The 20,974-nt window shown below is 30.4% G+C and overlaps 1 protein-coding gene across 3 annotated transcripts in view; it reads right to left on the bottom strand.

Moving 5' to 3' along the window:
* LOC108561463 (homeobox protein aristaless-like) overlaps positions 1-20,974 on the bottom strand; it is a 121,435-nt gene that overhangs the window by 23,842 nt on the left and 76,619 nt on the right. Inside the window, exon 2 of one of the 3 annotated variants that reach the window (XM_017919404.1) lies at positions 3,197-3,497. The exons of the other annotated variants lie outside the window; for them this stretch is intronic. Coding sequence (XP_017774893.1) covers positions 3,197-3,497 — 301 coding nt within the window. The remainder of the gene's footprint in view (positions 1-3,196; positions 3,498-20,974) is intronic. 3 annotated transcript variants of the gene reach the window in all.

Here is a 20,974-nt window from a genome sequence, read left to right on the forward strand (position 1 = left end):
CCCTGTTTAACGTTTATTTGTTATAGCGTCATTTGTCAGTTGCTCACCTGAGCTGCAAATTACCGCGTTGCGAACTTTCCATGAGAGTAACTAAGCACTTTTATGATCGTACTTTTAATGCTCTGGTTTCCATCACGACTTAAGTACTCACATACTACAAGTGGAAACATACGTTGGTACATTAAAAACAAACAGAATATAATTCAAAATGCATTACAATTATGAGTTATATTCGTACTCAACTATACAAACATGTTGAATTTTACATGTATCAAGGAAGTAATAAACAATGTTCAGAGACAGTTTCTTGTTTATTTCTAGTAAAAAAATATAAAATTAAATTAAGTACCTCTGATATTTTATTGTATGATTTTTATTTCAGTTTACTTATTAATTGCTAATTTTTCAAATATTCTTCTTTTAATATTAATGTAACAACTATTTCTAAAAGACGAAAAATAAAATTATTTTATAATGATATTGATTATTACAAGGAAGTAATAAAAATGTATTCGTTAAATTAACCAATTTGTTTTAAAGAAAAATGATTTTCACATCCAAATTGCACAGTTAAAAATAATAGGGTATTTAATTGTGTTTTTTATTTAATTCTCTTACTTTCATAAAATATTTAACAATAATTAATAGTCCTAATAATGAAGTAATTGCATTGTTTTTAATTACACGAATTTAGAAAAAAATGTAATTGTTAATGATTTTTTCTGTAATAAAATATTTATAAATTCATAACGTATTAAAACAATGATTAAATTATTTAATTAGCAATGTCATCAACTGGGGGATAATAAAAGAAAGCGAATTATAATATAATAACTATTATTTTCTTGCGGACAACGAGATAGTAGAGGGAATCAAGCGAGAAGTTGATTTGTGGTTGTAATAACCCGGAGCACTGTTTTGCATTGCGTTGCAATTTGAAGCCACGTAAATAATGTTATTTGCATACAATTTGTTTCTAAAAATACTAATTTACCGAGATAAGGAACGCCTGAATACGTTTATTAACTATTAAATATTATATCATTATTGAATATAATCAATTAGCATAACCAATACGAACATGCGCAAATGCATGTAATCATTGCATTGCATAATTGCAATGTTTAGTGCAGGAAACGGTACGAATGTTTGTTTGTTTTTTTTTTATTGTTTTGCGAGCTGCTGGCTTCGGAACGTATCCATCGTCCACCAGAAATGGTAATTTCCGTAATGAATTTAGATTCTGATCAAAAGGCCCAGACGAAACAAATGAAAAACCGTTTGCGTTTTCGTGTTTTATTTATGCACAGAAACCGTAAAAATTCACATTTGTATTTGATTGTATTAGATAGGTTGTTCTCCTTCCTACTCAAAGTCCTCTATTATTTTTTTCGGTCTAGATAAGGGAATGTCATGCGGGAGGAAACCGAGTGTGAAATTAACTTTTAATTCATCAACATTGTTGCTATTATTATTATGATTATTATGACTATTATAATTCGCACCAGGCCCCGGCAAGATTCCTAATGAATATTTAAATGCTCGACGCAATTAAGAAGAAGGAGCAACAATAAATAAGTGGACGAAAGGAACAAGAAATGATGTGGGTCGTAATTGCTGTAGGACTTCTTCCTCGTTTTTTTTTTCTGGTGCCGTTGTCTTTGTTCGAACCAATAATGGCAGATTGACTACTTGAATTTGTCGCCGGTTAAGTAATTGGCTTAGCTTAAGCGTGCGTTGTGTCCGTTGCACGTTATAAACGGATGGATCATCGCATGTAATGTGTGTATATATAAAGTTTGTATAGATGTGTACGTATGTCTATACATATATAAGAGTGTGTAGTTATGGAGAGGTGCGTGTTAATTCCCGGGGCAGGTGTCAGATAAACCGGGTCTTGTGGTCTTGGACTTGATCGATCCGCTCACTGCCCCGCTTCGGATGACTGGAAAGGAGTTTTGCCCATATTATGTACAAACTAAGTACATACCACTACACGTATTGTACTTACTCATTCAATTATTAATTCAATACTTGTATATGTCGAGCAGTTATATGATTTCATTGTCCCATGACTGTTCAATGTATTGCACATATCAAATAATAATCATATTCAATTATTGCTGTCTAAAACAGTATCTGCCAAACTTGTTTTCCTCGTGGCACACTGGGCTAAGATAATTTGTTTTGCAACTCACGAAATAAAAATCCCAGCAACATTAAATGGACTAAATTTTCTGATCTAGCAAGGCACTGCACTCAAATAATTTTTACCTATATTTTTAAATTTTCGCGGCAAACAGTGTGGCAGACACTGGTCTACAATATAAGTATTACTGTTGTTTCAGTTATTCCATCCATATACTTGTGTCATACAGTATTCTAGGATAATTCAAATAGTACTATCAATTAGAACTTAATTATTACATACAAATTTATCAAACTTCATAGAAATATAATAATTTAGCAAAACTAGTTTTAACTAGATTTTCTTTTATTTTACACAAAAGCAATTGCTTTTCATGGATAGTTGCAAAAGGTAGAATAAAATAGTTAGAACAATTGTTATTTGTAAACGTTCTTTTGTAGTATTTAAAACCAAGTCACGTGTAGTTCCGTCGTTTAATCATAGCAAAAGAATAGACAAAACAAAACACGAGCGTTTTTCGATGTATTTCGTAAAGATCCAAACTGTACGCTTTGTTTGTTCCGGAAATCATTGTTCGACGCTTTTTTCTACCAGTATCTTGTTTGAATTCGTATTATTTGGTAATTAGCGTTTAGTGAGTCTCGAAATACTTGTAGTCGGTTTGTAACTTCTATATGACAAAGGATCGTCGTTTTCAGTGTAATTGCTTTTTGTCACCCGGAATCCAATGATTCTATACAGCGTTACCAGACGAAGAGGAACAGCAAGAGAAAGAGAGAGGGAGGTCGGGGGTAATTGAGTAAAGAATTACATGTCATTAGCAACGCACTTCCTCGGAACGCAGATAATATAATTACACTATAATTAAGATCTCTCTATTTGTTTGCCTTTCTTCTGGGTGCACATTTCTATATTTTTTTATGAACTTTGTTTTCTAATTCCCACTGAAATGTTTCCCCCTAACTCGCCTAAAAGGAACGACACCGCACACAAAACAAAATGAATAGAAATAACAGAGTAAACGTAGTAATAAAAATGAAACGAAACCGTTTCCGTTGTTGTTTGTTGTGGAATGTGTGGTCTGTTCTTCATCTTCGGGGTGGTTATGGTGGCGTGCTGCTATCAGAGAGTGTCGCGTCGCTCGGTCGGCCAACCAATTTATTTCCTTATCCGAAAACACAATTAGCCATACAAGACACGACCAGCTGACCTGATTCATAACAGAATTATATAAAGGAAGAGGGAGAGACACTGGAGCGGATAGAGGCGAGACGGAGAGACCGGAGGACACGAAGAGCACGCCAATCTTGCTCCCTGAAAGCTTCAATTTGCACCAAGAGATAATTTTCTGAAAAGAGAATCCAAAAACATTTCAGAAACCAGATTTAATCATTCCCCATGCTAAAACAAAAAACCTATTCGATTTGTATTCCGCTTGATTGAGGATAAATTACACCACAAGTTTTTGCATCGCCTCGACGTCTGCTTCTGAGTATAACATATCAATTTTAGTATTTTCCGTTGTGTTCTCATAAAACACTATTTATAATAAGATAATAAATACTACCTTAAATAATAAAACACACAGTTTTGCTTTAATACGATTAAATAATAGCACTCAATTTTTATAGCACGATGAGCATAGGATGACAATTTATTGAAAATGTATATATATTTTTAAAGTTTTTGTTAGAAGTTGTATAATATTGTTTTCAATCAATATTAATAAACAGTAAAATCTTGTATATAATGTTTTCCAGATTTATAACTAAGATTAAATTATGACTTGAATCTAAGTGTCCAACATAACACGGTTTTGCATTTTTAGGAACTAACTAACTATAATATTATATATTATTAGTTTTACAAATTCACAAAATATATCGTTATATTCAATTATTTAAAATAATAATTTTCTACCCATTTCAATTGCAATTCAAAATAATATAATTTATAGTTATAATAATAACAACAGCGATAAGAATAATACACTCGTCTCGTCCATGGAGACATAGAGATATCCAAGGTGGGTTTTAGTAATTAATCGAATGGATGTGGCCGAAACGAGTCTACACATTAACAAGTTGTAGCGAGCGATAAGAGTGGGGAAACGGGGGGATGCATCGGCAACGGGGGGCCTGTCCCATGGGAGAAAAAGGTAAAATGAGACGATGGTACAACCACCCATATTCATGCAAATAACCGGCCAACACTAATGGATTTTATAGCACCGTTAAAAAGTGTGTCCTGCCTCCACAATTAGCAGAATTCGGGGCGAAAAAATATTAAGATAAAGAGAAATTGTTATTTAAATGACTTTCGGACAGAAAAGGTAATTGCTTTTTTCAGTCCGCCTCTCTTCATTTTATGCTGCTATTCATTGTAGTCTTTTATAGTTTTAAAAGTATATTAAACAGCAATAAATTCCGTAAAAAAACACTTAAGTACAAAAATGTTCACCTTCAATGGCACTAGTTTCAATTTGAAACGTAAACATACAACAAACATAAAATTTTAAAAAATAAACGACAATTTTCAATAAGTCAATATTAATGTCAATATCAGCAGTTGACTTTTTATTTTTATTATTGTATTAGCTTTTATTTTGTTATTATTATATAATACATTTATTAAAAATAAATAACTCAGATTATTTTTTAATAACTACAAGTAAATAGCAACAATAGTTGTTACTTATTACATAATGAAATCGACTAAGTATTCTTGTATATTTTATTATGTTTCTCAGTTTAGTGAGTATTGCAAGTCTAAAAATTGGTAAGTTTAAAGAAGACCATTTATTTAATTAATTGAAATAAAGTATTTCTTATACAATAATTTCTACAATATATTAAAAGGAGTATTACAAAATGTAAAAAAATAATAGTATAATTTATAAATGTTGCAAACTAATAATTTATTAAAAACTGAATATAATAGCAATAATTGCAAATAAATAGCTTTCAGAAAATAATAGGTGTCTGTTCAATTTTAATCATCTGGCCAATATAATACGTGTTTTCGTTCATTACATGTAAAATAAATGAGCCTCCTGTATTATGTATTAAGAAATTTTCTCATTTTGAAACCGTTAAATGATTAAGTGGTCAATAAAAAATAAGCTCTCTATATATGAATGTGTATATTTACGCTAAGAAGAAAATGCTGTAATTTTATATACGTACAGGTGCAAAGCTTTTAGTAAGTGTGTTTATTGGCATATAAAATTTTATATGATTTATTAAAAAGCGTATATATAAAAAAATAAATGTATTAAAGATAAAGCAATTAAAACTTCTTTTGATATTAAGAAAATATACGTCTGATGACAAATAGAAAATTGAATAGTTATTGCTATAAGAAATATAAGTGAAATAATTTTGTCTCTAGAGTGAAAATAGATTTATCATTTTACAGCTTTTTGGTACAGTACTAATATTTTGTGATTAATGAAGTAGACCTCTGCTTTTACAAAAAAATGTATTCAGAATTGAATTTCTTTATTTGCTTCGGATTATTTCTATTTTGTTCCTCCTTTAGTACGGTTTCAAACAGTCCGTGATATTGGCTGAACCTATATTTATTTCTAATATTATAATTTATAAATGTCTTTGTAGTATATAGCAGTGTTGAGAATCACTGTGGGTCGTCACTCACAGGGAGATCGGTATGTTTTTCTACGTTTATCTACATATACCCATTCTTCGGGGGGTCCTTCACATTTTTTAATTGAAAAAGGGGGTTGCGAAGCAAAATGTTTGAGAACCACTGGTATAGAGTGTGCATTAATTGAGAGTTTGTAATGTTCTATAATTATATTTTATTGCCGTTTTTAAAAAATATGTTGAAAGCGTAATGTTTTTAAGGTATTTATATTTACGAGTTCATTCGGTAATTATGGAATAGAAGAATTTCGAAGCAATAAATAAAATAGTAAATGCGACTTAAAAATATATTACATGGCTTTCGTTTATAAATAATGAAGTTGAAGAGATACTTAGTGAGGCAATAATTAAATCGTTCCTCTCTGCTTTCCGAACAAAACAATTTCTATACAAGTTTTGTAATTGGAGCTGAAGTAAAGATAGCCGAGAAGAATTTAAATGAATAAAAGATATGTTATGAATTGTTTCTGCGTGAGCTTCTATATTTATAATACATAATTAGGAAGCAATTAATTGGTAAATGGTCGAGTTAGTAAAGTATGCGCGTTACGTTTCCGTAATGAAGAGGAATCGAAGGTAAAAACAATAATTATTTCGAAATAATATGCTGCCAACATTGTTGGTCAGAGCATAAACCAAAGGCGAGGAACGAAGAGAAGGAAACGTGCTTCGATCGAGAAGAAACGACAACGATGGAAGACAAACAGAGGAGATGCGAATCTATATAGAAATGATGCGAGTCGTGGCCCCGAGGGGAGGGAAATAATGCACTTAATTATAATGAGGTCGTTAGTGAAAAATAATTCCAATAAAAATTTATTGAATGTTCCCGGGAAAAATCTGAGAAATTGACTAATCGCTGGATGCTTTCGTAAATAAAGATACTAACATAGCAGCGGACGGAGCGAGTTTTTACTGTGAAATTGCTCGCGTAATTCTAGGTAACAACTCTTTCTCTAAAAGTAATTTGTTTCGTTATGTGCAATCATTTAAAACAATAAAAAAAGCATACACACAGACACACTACTCTCTTACATACACACATATATACACTCGAGATGAACAAAGACGGAAAAGCAAAAAATATGTGTCCATTTATATATGATGTATTAAATAAGCAGTTAGGAGCGACTAATTCAATTACCCGCCATATCCTTCTTGTTTATAGACAACTTAACTATGTAATTATTACACACAGATCAACCTGAGAAAACAAAAAATATTAATTATTGATAAGTATCATCATGATTCAATTGCGAATAACAATTGTTAAATCGAACACTCGAAATGTTTGATATATGGACAAAAACAAATTAAATTACACATTCATTTTATTAATATTTACTAATTCTTTCAATCACTGTGGAACTAACATGTGGCTCTCAAGCAACATTAAAAATGACTATCATTTTATAATTTGGCTATTACATCTCAAAAGTTTGCCTATGCCTTCTGTTCGAGTGATGGTAGGTAGAGAATTAAATAACAAATACTTTTCACCACTACTACTATTATACTTAATAGACTTTACGAAAGCAAATTATGTCTGCTATTGGTTTAGATGTAACATAAGTCATAATTTGACTGCAAGCGAATAGCAATTCTATTAAAAGAAGTAATTGAATTGAATATCAAAGCCATGTAAACATAATTGAGTTTAGATTGCAGCAAAACAATAAATTAATTATCCTTGCTTGCTGACTGGCATCGTGTGTTTGTGTGTATGTGTGTGTGAGTATATTGTGTGCCTGCCTATAGGTATGAGTACGCTGCGAGGATTTGGCCTTGTTATGCACACGTCTTCAGCTCCATCATAATCAGCGGTGCTTATTAAATTACAAAATTAATATTTCGACGAATAAAACACATTAAGATCGCTATCGCTTAATTAAAATGTAATTACGTATGCATAGACATATTGTATAACATGGGATTTTCCTTCGGTGAAATTATCGTGCTTGGACGTGCTTAAACCCTATGATTAAGTCGACGATTCCGTTGCTCTTCTAATTGGAATTGGAATCATATCAATTATTCAAATTCCGCAAATGCAGACCCGATTCAAGCGGATTCGCCAACGAGCATAACTCAGAACAAGATAAAGAAGAAATTAAAGACGGCAGCACCGGATAATAAAAACAAAACCAAAACAATCAAGCAAAACGGGGTACGAACAAACAGCTACAATAAAAGAAATTAAAGAAAACGACAAAGTCGCGATTTCTTAAAGGAATTGTATAAATCTTTTCCACGCGAACCGACGGACGGTTTTAAAATTTATAAACAGACTCGAACCGCGGTCTTAAACCACTCCGGTATTTTTACGAGGACTGCTCAAACTGGGAGAGGATTCGAAAACAAAAACTGAATATAAACCGGAGGCCCCGGTCGAACGGCTAATAGTCGAGCTCTTTATTTCTTATAATTAATTTTACATTAATTTTATTATGCCGCATTGCAACGCTTTGATTTCCTGACGTGACGGTATGCGAACTCGCCCAACTCCGACCGTTTACATTGCAAATCCCATTTGTAGCACTCACTTTCCACCTTTGAAACGAACGAAGACGAAGTGAAACATTATTTGCTCTCTCATCCTCTATCCAATCTACATTTCTTCAATTTCTCACTATTAATATCACTCGTAAAATTAACCGATATTTCGATCATAAAAAAACAACTTACATCTTTATTAAGTTCCATATTAATAAACGCTTTAAGGAATTTGACACATCCAGAACGAGGAGCCATAAAATATTTTATTCCCATGGTGAAGAATCATCGGTTTACGGCTACAAAATTTACGACCCATTGACTTAATTAAATATATTAGAACGCCTGAATGGTAAAGTCGCTTTCCATTTTCACATATTCAACACCAGATGAATGACGTATTGAAGCTTAATTAACACCGGCGTTTGCAAGAAATACTAAATTGTGTCGGATGTTGAATTGGTATTTTAGTTAATGTGCTGATTCTATTGGCGAAATACGCATTAATTTTTTTCTGAAGGACGTCACAGTGATCAAGGAATACCATAGAATCCATATTCCAATCACGGAATAAATTACATTCTATAATTAAATTATTAAACATATTTTTTTACGACTAATAAATTACATAAATAATTAAGTTTTATAATTGCTTAATTTATCAACCGTTTTTTTCGCCAACCAATAATGTTTTCAACATTTCTAATATTACAGTGTTTAACAGAATTAAAAAGAATATTACGTTTCCAATATATTCAAATACAAAATTGAATATCATTTTAAAAATAATAACTGAAATTATTGTGTTAAAATAATATAGTATTTCAACCCGCTAATAACTTTTAATTTAATTAATTATTTTATATTAATTTATAAGCACCAGTAAAAATTGTAATTTATGATAATTGTATTAAAGGTAAAATTAAAGAAATACATGGTTATATAATCAATTTAAATTTAAATATCTGTAATTTTTAATCAATTTAATCTAAACATCGATCAATCCAAATCTAAATATACATTCATGAATAAAACTATTCCGTTTTTTTTGTTGCATCAAAAAATTTAGTTATTAATTGAAGTGATTCATTCTTAGCACGAAACAATGGTGTTTTGCAGAACGAAATAAATCAAATACAATTCTCGTACTGAAATACGTTCGATTTTCTGGAAGTTGTATTCAATTACACTCATACATTGTTGTATTATTGTGTTGCAGCTATTATTACTTTTTCGTTAACATTTTCTCGCCACGTGAGAAGCATTTATTGTTTATGAGAAACCTTTTTATAATTGTGATGCAGTTTGTGATTCATGCAGCGAATCATACTTTTATTAAATTACCAGCAGATTAAAATCTTTTTGTGTATTCGCAAACGAGAAACAAACAACAATTGAATCGAAGGGCGTTCATTGTTTCGGTGAGATAATTACTTGTTGTTTGTCATTGCGAAATACGGCATAATCACATAATATTTTGAATTTATTGATATGTTTTTATCTAATATATTTAAAATATGATTCAATATTTCTATTTAATGAATTAATTATTATTCAAAATTGATATTTTATTGTATTTAAAATAAATAATTCCTCAAATAACACTGTAGTTTGTTTTATAAATATTTAAAAAAAAAATCTATTTGAAAATGTTGGTTTACTGATATAAATTTATAGAGAACAGTTTTGATAGTTTCCTTAGTTCCCTTACTGATTGAAGTAACTCTAATTTCGAATCGATCTAAATATTTGTGTTAGTCAGTCAAAGTGGAAAATTGAATGAGTCATGTAAAATTCATTCCGGTTCATCTTAGAGTATTAGAGATAAGTAGAAGCTTTAATCTCATACCTTCTGGTTAGAAAAGTGTTTTACTATGTACGTAATTCGTCGCCTATCAGAGCAGGTAATAAAATTAATCGCTACCAGAAAATAAACAATGAGTAAGTATGTACCAATAAAGAGAAGGCGGAGAACGAAAGAAGTAATACAAGTTCCAAAAGCACGGATATTTTCGAATCATAAAATTGGTGCTGTCATTCGGCTATTGTTTGCGAGTCGTAAATTAATTTCTTGAGTGGATGCACGAAGTAGAGAGTATGTTGCAGCGGAGACTCCTCTTGTGTGCTGCACTTAAGCCTAATCTGAACAACTAATGGATGCTTTATCACATCACCTCTCGGCGCCCAGAGATGTGATCCAGGACTTAAACTAGATTTATTTAATTATTTACAAGCCAATCTCCCGATTAATTAAACCCAATATTCGCCAAGCCACGAAATTTCCGAGAAGCTGGGGGAAATTAATGGACTGATAAATGCTGAAAGGCATTCGGGAAATAAATTAAACCTGGAAGGATGAACGGGGAAAAAGAAGAGAAACAAAGGAAACCGCAGAAATGATGTTTGAGGAATTTATTGCCTTTCCAAGCAGCTGATGTACCACTAAATGAACGCAGCAAGGGGCAGGGAAGAGAAGGAAGAGGTGGAACGAGAACAGAAAACTAATTAAAATAGAAGTCAGCTGCTTGTTAAGAGTTTTATGCACATACATACATTCACACACATACACACTCAAATATACATACGGAGCGCGTAAGCAGTGCCCGAAAATGCAAGAGCTCCTTTATATAATTAAATTAATATGTATTAATTTAATTGTCCAGACGTTGAAGAAGCGGGAGCATCTCGGTTATGCAGCAAATGCCAATTTTATGTTTTAATTAAACGGAAAAAGATAATAGTGTTACGTGTCTTTACACTGGAATGGTCGTTTTTATTTAATTTTGCTCGTCCTTTTTGGTACACGGAATGAAATTGTCATTTTCATTCTTGGCATTGTTCGCGTGCATGCATTTTGTGGTTCCAATTCAGGCCAAAGCATTTATTTTTAATGCACATATTTATAAAATAGCATTTCTTTGACCCCAACAGCAGCAGCAGCAACAGCAATATCCTTTTCCCCGACCATCGTCCGTTTGCTATTCAATCCTTTTGTGGTACACGAAATGTCAAATTGCAAACATCTGCTAATCCTAATCGGGACTGCTATTCGTTTAATTAGAAGGAAGGAGGAGGAGGAGATTTTTTGATGTTTGTGAAATCATAAATAATTCCAAAATAATTGCCTGGCTTGCATTTATTTATTAAGGAGAGAAGGACGGAAGGACAGCGAGAGGAGAGCAGCGGCCTCTAATTAAAATGGGACAATATATTTAATGGCTCACAATTAACAGCCGGAAATTAAGTTAAGCACGGACGACTTCTTATTATTTATCAATCTCTAACCTCTCATCGTTTTTCCATTTATTTTTCGTTCCATTTTGTACATCTCTCTGTCTCTCTTTTAATCTCTCGATATTCCTCACTCTTTCTCTCTTTCTTGTGGTCATTTAGTTCATAATCCTGGCCGCTCGTTTAAATTCCAATTTTACGAGCGCCGCATTAAAATTTATGCGACGCGAGCAAACGGCGACGACCAAAACAAAAATGTGACGGGCACCGTGGCGGGAATTACAAATCAAGACATAACAATTTTCAAGATCGATAATTATCGAAAGACTCACTTGATTACATTGTAGGAGTGGAATATTATTGACCGCTATTCGCGCTCATTCCAACTGTAAAATACTCGAGAACATTTTAATTCCGCCCCCGTTTGCAAATCAACCTATTCCATAATTACTTTTGTATTGCATTTTTCTTATTTCTACGGTCTTCATTCCAAAGTTGACGGTATATGTACTGCCAGGTTTTTAAATATAGGCAACATGATAAAAGAAATTATAAAAACCTATGAAAATCTTTAGTTTAAATGATTTGTAATGAATAAATTAAAAAAATAGTAAAAAAATGTATTGGTAAATATCATCGGGCTTAATTTCCTTTTTCGTGATCAAAATGACGATTTAACGTTTCTCCAATTTACACAGATTTAAAATATCACATAACCACCAAGGTTTGAATTATTTATTAATTATAATTAAACAAATATATTTTATAAGGATATACAGGAACTTAATCAAAGCCTAATTCAACGTATTTATATGATTTTATTATGCTATTTCTTGACAAAATCACTTTAGCATTTTGTGTAGAAACATAATTGATATATTAAACTCTATAAACACATTTATCATTAGTTTAGGAAAACAACAAGTACTTTGATATAACAAGTTACTCAGTAAGTGCGGGAATAATTTCAAACGATTTTTTTAGTGCAATCTTTATTGCAACTAAACATTATTTTACACTTTAACTACAATTCTTGCTACGCCATTACTCATATATACAATTTCACTAAATAAAAAAATCTTTATCTAAACTAGCTTAAAGATTTATGCAATTGTAAACTAAAGTACTGGATATAAAAAAATGAATGGAACCGTTTTATTATTGCAAATGAAAATAATAACAGAATTGCGTATTTACAGATAAATAAAGCGATATTATTCATTTGAATGTTTCCGTTGCAATTCCGATATTTATTTGCATTTCTATGCCAGCAGAATGCATTAAAATATAATAACGATTGCAACTATTTCCGTCTGAAATGGAACTGTCGCACGCTATTTCCTTTTAATTGAATTTATTGTTTTTCTCTTGCTTCATTCGTCAATCAAATTTTGACGCGTGTGTGTCACCTGATATACGAGATACACCGGGCCCTATGTATCTTCATTCGCGATCAAAATACGACCACTTGGCAATCCTACATAACGGACTAATTACATAGATACACACACAATTCTGCAGAATGTTTTAGAAATTACAAATACAATTTTAATTTTAAATAAAAAAATATTATTATTTAATTTGCAATATTTATTATTATTTATATATTTTTATTGGACCTAATTTGGACCAGAAGCCTATCAACCAAAAGTATTTCTGCCCATATTTAGTATTATTTTATTGTTTTTATTATAATGTCACCAAATATATCGAGCAACAATAATAAAAAACAATTTATTTTTAAATATAAGACTAATTATAATGAATTGAATTGACTGATGTTCAATATAAAATCAATCAAATTAATTATAGGTAAGTAAATATCTTGAGGAAAACAAGAATAGTGAAAACAACTTAATTATTTTAGATGGTGCACACAACATTGCAACACACCAGAACAATGAAGTGCGCAGATAATCCGTAATTACTATGTGATGTTGCTGTGGTTTTTCCATGTATTGTACCTATCTATCTACGTTTGTGCGGTTTACCTAATCAAAAATTAAATTATTAATAAATCCATTTTAATAACCATTACAAAATGATCATCTCATTTTAATTACGTTGTTTTTCTCTATTATTGCAAAACTTAATTGATAATAATTATAAAAACACAATATAAAATAGTTGTGTAATTACGTGCAATTTTTTTTGTCAAATTATCTGCTAAATACAATTATCTTTCTACATTAATTAGTTTTTTCTTGCCTAATATTTATTTTCAATTAATTGAAATGAATTGAATATTTTCTTAAAACTCAAAAAGTTTAATATACATTTTTATCAGAAGAGTTTTGTTTGATAACTCATAAGTACAGGTATCCATCCCCGACTTACGAACAAAGTTCTGAAAGCTCTAACTTGTTATAAGCGATACAAAAAATTAACTGTCCAAACAAACAATTTCTTTAATAAAATGTAATATTTTTGGAAGATATACTATCTGGTTTGTTGCAATTAATTCTTTTGTCGTTTTTTATTAAATAATTGTGATGTCTACATTGAAAAGTATTTGTAAGTGTTTTATTTATTTTAATCTTTTTATTTTTAAAATTTATGTAGTCAGTAATACGGAATTTAACATATATAAAAGTAAAAACCTTGATAAAGTGTGGTAAGATAAGTATATTTTGAAATTTTTAAAGTTCCACGGGACAAATTCGAACAACCCTTTGGAACATAACTTGTTTGTAAGTCGGGAGATACCTGTATTATAGTATACTTTTATGTTATTTTGCTATTTTTTAGTAATAAAATAATATGACTTTTACAACTTTCTGTTCTAGCAGTTTTACAGAGTCCAGTATAAATTGATTCAATTAATTATATTTGATCGTCCAATTAGTCTTAATAAAAAATATTGACAGAAAATTAAATGTTTATATGCAGACGTATGTACGTCAAGTGTATAATTAATATCAGCGTCTTTAATTATTGAAAAAGTGAACAAAAAATATGTAAATGCAAGCTCTATAAAAAGCAGACCGGAGTTGCGCAATGAATAAAGATTTTTTCCTTTAGCGGAAATAGATAATTGTAAATAACTTAATTAATTGTCGTTTAATAAAGAATATGCAAAAAGAGTACTGAATTGTTAATACTTATTAATAACAGAGCGGTATAAAGTATTGAAAAAAAATCGCATATTTATTGCAAAAACTGAAATTAATTATATTCAAACGATATGTAAAAAAGAACAGTTTGTTGGCGGATTTAATGCGTCTAATTAGATTTATTAATTATAAAGTGTGCTAACATTCCAGTTACACAAGGAGATTGTTCCATGAAAATGAATTTGATTAATTTCTCTCTTGAAGTAGGATTAGAGTTATGTAACGAACGAGAAGGAAGAAAAAAGATGCATATAATAAGTGCGAAACATACACACAGAAAAAAAGGAGGTGCCTTAACGGAACGCTGACTCGGTAATGAATGCAAATTGAAATAGCTCAGATTTAATTAATATGAATTTAGAAATAACCAAAACGAGAAGAAAAAGTCTTCGGAGAGGAGCCGTGGAAAAAGGTTCGTTCGGTATTAATAAGGTTTTACGGCGTAAATAATCTGATAAATGAGCGCGGTAAACACTGTGACGGATGTTGTTGAGCATGGAAGGATATATTATATAATAATCGCATATCTCTGTGTGTGTGTATACGTGCACAGATGGATACGAATAAATGCGATTAGAATAGTGATCACAACACAAATAGAGTTTAACTTGATTACGGGTATAAATCGAAGACACGCCATATCTCATGTATAAATTAACCTGCGGGTTAATTTGCATCCTTAATACAGGACTTAAATTAATTTGACGAGTTATAATGTAAATGAGACTGGCTGTATGAGTTCTCATTACTCGTGGAGTAATACATGGAACAGCCACCTCCGGGGCCAACGGATCAAATGGATGGAAAAAAAAGAGAGAAAATCATCCAACTAACCAACCAAGAAAGCAACAACCGACCGACGAACCATCAGGCATTCGTGATTTTCTTGAAATTGAATTCGCGATGATGAAACTTCGAGTGAAAGAAATACGAATGTCCGTTTCGTCTGTCTTCTTCTCGTTACTGCAATTTCCATCATCGTTATTGTTTTCTCAGACAAAGGGAGGCGGCAATAATTAAATTATAAATTAAGACTCGCATTGAGCTGTAAAACGTAATTAAAAGGCAGGAAATTTGAATTTCCTTCGCGGCCTTAAATGTATATTACTTCCGGCTGTGTGTCCATAAAAGCGGAGTAGTAGCCACAGACAATGTTGGCAACTCAATGGCTCCAACCCTATTCTGACCAAGTTTTATTACCTTTAAGTGCACATCGCAATCATATTGTATATTTATTGCTGGGAACCATTCCTTCCCTCTTCTTTTTCCTTTTCAGCGCCTCCGCCTTCTTCCTCTTCTCGTTACCCACATTGAAAGCCAATTTATGCCCCCAAGTGCGTTGCTTTGACATCTCACTTCCAATTTTATGATTTATCACCGATACAGTCAATGATAGGGATAAAGGTATACATCTTCCGTCCTATTACTCAATTTAGTAACATCTCCATATCAAAACAATATTAGTCTTTAGTGCTTAAGTATGATAATCACATTCATAAGTTATCTGTTTAGGTTACCTTAAGGTTATTGGTGACCCGACCCGACATAGCGCACAGGACAAAAGCGCGTCGAAAAGGTGCACAGACGAAAGCGCTCAGTAATAAAAGCGCCTACGACATTTACTCTAGTGCCTTAAGTTGCTAACAACTGGGTAAAATAGGTATTTTTAAAATATATACAAATTTTCGTGTATTTAACGTGGTTATTTTGATGCGCGCTTTTGTTACTACACATTTTTGTCCTGCGCGCTTCTGTTTCTGCGCGTTTTCCTCTGCGCACCTTTGTCGGTGCACTTTTGTTACGGAACCAAGATAAGTATTTACTTACCAAGTAAACGTTTTTATGTGTACGGAATATACACACAAGTACGTGAACTACTTCTAATAACAAAGTAATAAAAACATCATATAAAAAATTGATACACATAATAGTAGAACTATTTCTATGTTTTTAAAATTAATAAATACTAGTAACATATATTTCAACTTAAAGTGGATGTATACTAGTATAGAGATATAAACATGTATGTTATGACACTGATCTATTTTATTTTCATATTCTACAGCACATAACATCTTACTGCGAGCTGTCAATTACCTCGCTTGAAAATTGATGATTTGGAATATTGCCACAAAACACCTATGGAGACACAAAATATACATGAAATCATATTTTATATTTATGTCACTAAAGAGCCTAATACACGGCCACTGTAAGTTGGAGTACATGCCACTTAGTGACTAACAAAGTTTGTATATAATTCTTCCATATTTAGGTAATGTTTTTACAACATAAATAATATATTTTCATCTACAAATTTAACAGTTCGGATCATATGTCTATTTCATACATATAAACAAATAAAAAATACTAAAGAAGGCTATTTATTGGTCATAGGTCTTTCCGCCCAGTCTACAAGTATTTATGTATTTTTTTTAGGATGTTTAATTTTATTATTTTTACTATAATTTATATAATGGTTTGTTATTAAATGATTTTAATATTGCAAATAGTTTCAGTTCATATTAATTAAATAATACCCTCTCTCCATCTATCAGACGACGTTAATTACAACTTCATATAATTGTAGAAAATAAATATGAAATGAATAATTACCGTTCATTTTAAACTCATCTGAGTCTTCTACTAATTAACCAATAAACTTTATATATGCATGGTAAACATAGTTAACATAGGTTAAATAACTGCGTAAAGAATTATTTTACTTACATCAATTACAAATTAAAATAATTAAATTCACTTTTATGTCGATAGAAGCAATTTCACCATATTTTAATTATTTATAAATTTATTGACAATTTTGCTTACATTTGCTATTAAATATTGAAGAAATCTTCATTATTATATAATTATTAAGAAAAAAAAAATAGTTTTTAAGTTTATTTATATCAAAAATTTTATGTTATATTTTCGCCAAGAATCTAATTTTATATTTAATACATAATTCATAATTATTTAAATATGTAACAAGTTTATAGATTAGAAGATTCTTAGATAATATTTACATTTTATTAGTGTTATGCAATAACCATTTTCTTTGGTTCAAACTGAAATAATTCATGTTAAAATATAAAAATGCAAAGAAGTGGATATTATCGCACAAGTCCGTATATGAATGTTTGAAAAATGTTAAACGTTGAAATAGTTTGCATCGCATTTGGCTCGTTTGTTTAGTAACATGACAATGATAAAAGGAAGCAGGACTGTGCGCATTCTCGACGTAAAAATAAATAGCGTATGTAGGTAACATCCGTTACATAGTAAATTACCAGCAGATTTTCCAAGACATATTTAATCATCATTTCAAGTATAATCTAATCATCGCCAACATAATTACGATGCAACATGTTAGATATTTATTTTGCAGCAACGATTCTAAGGGTCTATTTTTCAAACTGAACATAGCTTAATAGCATTTATAAAAGTAATGTCCTACAATTATATTTTTACACGTTGTTACGATACGTATAAATACTTTTAATGCAGATCCGTATTAAGGAATACTATTTTAAATTATAATTTTTGCTACTAAATCTGTACATAGTGGTGGATTATCCATTGAAACACGTGCCAAATATAATTTGTTAAGGTGACTCAACTATCCTTAATCCGCCACTGCTATACAAAAATTGTTTACAACCTACAAAAGCATTTCAATTGTATGTATGAAGATAATGCTGAACAAAAGTTTATATCAATTCTTAATGAACAATTAATGCTCAACACTTTCTAATCGCAATGAATCATATAAAAATTTCATTTATTGTTTGATTTCCTGTTCGAAATTTCATCAATGGGTGATGTTGGAATTTCACCAGAAATGTGAATTTATGTATAAATCCTTCGGTTCGACAATTTTATTACAAAATTTAATATAATTTTAATATACATTAACTATACCTTTGTAGATAAAAGTATTTATTTTAAAGTAAATAATATAATAAAGCCAAATATATAATAAACCATTTATCTTACATGTAAATTTATATTTTGTATAAATAATCCATAACATATTAATCAAGTAATATTTAAATTATTAAATTAAATTACCTCCACAGATTTTTTTTATTTATATGTACCGAAGCCCTATAAAGTTAATAAAGTTAAAAAAAATAATTTTAAATAATTTGAATACAAAGCAGAGTGTGTAAATATTATTACCGGAGAGTCAATTAAACGTCCGCCCCCTCGGTAAATAATACAGATTGAATTCTATTTCGTAAACGGATCCTTAAAATTAATGCGCGAACATTAAGGACAAAAAATATATACAGCGATATAATAATATTCATAGAAAAAAGAAAACTAATATCGTATCAAGTATAATAAATGAAGAAAACTAAACGACAGAGGATTCGATAAATATTCATGAGGATGACGAGCCGTTGTATATCTCAGAAATATTCTTTTTTTTTTGGAATATAGACGCACTTTTTAATTTTAATACATAGGATTATACTATGCTATATTCCATAATTCTAATAAATCCGTGCATCTTATACAATGAATAATACTATTTTTTCCATTTTATTTCTACTGATCAATGCATTTGAAATTATATATTTACTTAGTAGACTTATTGTCAATTTATAAATTGAACAGCGAATTTCATAATTTGTAAAATGTTCAAAAATGTAATAAGTAATTGTAATAAGGATTAATAGGTTAAAAACCACAAATGAATAAATAATTATAATATATACGAAAATATTATTAGATTTTTTTTAAGTTTAAAAATCAAAATAGATTTTGGAAGTTTAGATTTATGATTTAAACATTATAGCAAATATCTATTCATTTGCTTATTTTTCAAGAAATATTTTAATAACTAACAAAGTTTTAAAGCATGTTTTGTTCTATGATTTTTTTCCATACGAGATAAAATAGAATTATATGTTTTCGAAAAGTTTCCTAATTATTCTCAAAATTTAAGAGATTAAGAATCACTGATATTGACAATATAGCAATAGCAAACAGCAAATGTTTTCTTTTTCCTTCGTAGAGTCAAGTCTCTTTTTATGGGGTTAATTTTTGTATGTACAGGTAGCACTCGGTTTACGATGTCTCATTTTACGCCAATTCGATTTGCGCTGGCTTTTGTTCGAACAGAACTGCGGAGTAAATCAAGGGTTACCTGTATTTAGTTTCACGATTAGTCCGGTTTTAAATAGTCGGGGATAGTTAGATGTATTGTTTTTATTGAAGTCATAAAATGCTCTGAAACAATTGATCGAAAGGTTTTGAACCTTTTTTTCGTAAGCCCAAAAGAAGTGATTTTGTTTTGGAAATCGAACATCCGGAGATTTTCTAAAGAAAAAAAGGTTTCTCTTATACCTATAGTTACCAATGACCCACAATTGCGGTAACTTAAAAAAGCACTAAATGACTAACATAATAAGATTCGCTTAAAAAAATATTTCTCCGAGAATTACTTGAATTCTTAAGATTATTTTTAATCTAGAATCATAGTTATTAATAATGATTTTTAAATGTACGCGATATATATTTTTATAAGTTTTAATGATATCAGTGGTTGATTTATCTGCGCCGCTGAGATGATTAAAATTTAATTAAATTTACAAACGCACCGGAAAAATGCGCGTCGAGAGAGCGAGACAGATTGATGCGTACGCGATGGATGATGGAATGAGATGGAGCGAAATTGCGTGGCATTAAATGGTTTAATTGGCCGGCCGAAGGAAATTCAATCCGACGGCGAGCGAGCGAGATCATACCAATGCGACCACATATTTATTGACTAACTTTGATTTAATGAGAGCCTAATTAAAGCGGACATTTTGCTTAATGAAAAGGCCAAAGAAAATACCGGAGAAATTTATACACGTACTTAGGTATTTATTCCACGGTACAGTGATGTAAGTTAATACGGTTTGTAAATTAGATCTATCTTATAATATACAGATATAATATTTACGTCGACCGATATAATTATGCAATTATTTAAATATTTTCTTTTACCACCAAATAAATAACTAAAATTGAACAAGAATGCAGCATGTTTCGAAATTCCGTGGATTGATGAAAATAACTTATTGTAATTTATGAAATCAGCTGTATCCGTCTTTTATTTTGGTTTTGTTTAATTAAAACCAAATTTTTAAATTAATGTTATGTAGCAACGTTTCCTGTTACACAAAAATCTTATGTAAGCAAAAAAATAAAGCACTCGTATTCATTATATTACGTTGATTCTAATGTACCCAATGTTTCATATGTAATTTTATATATAGTCGGCCAAGAAAAATAAATAAACAATGCTTTTATTAAATAACTAATTAATT

This window comes from Nicrophorus vespilloides, unplaced genomic scaffold (genome assembly GCF_001412225.1).
Source record: "Nicrophorus vespilloides isolate i.1.1-1 unplaced genomic scaffold, Nicve_v1.0, whole genome shotgun sequence".
In the NCBI taxonomy this organism is placed as follows: Eukaryota; Metazoa; Arthropoda; class Insecta; order Coleoptera; family Silphidae; genus Nicrophorus; species Nicrophorus vespilloides.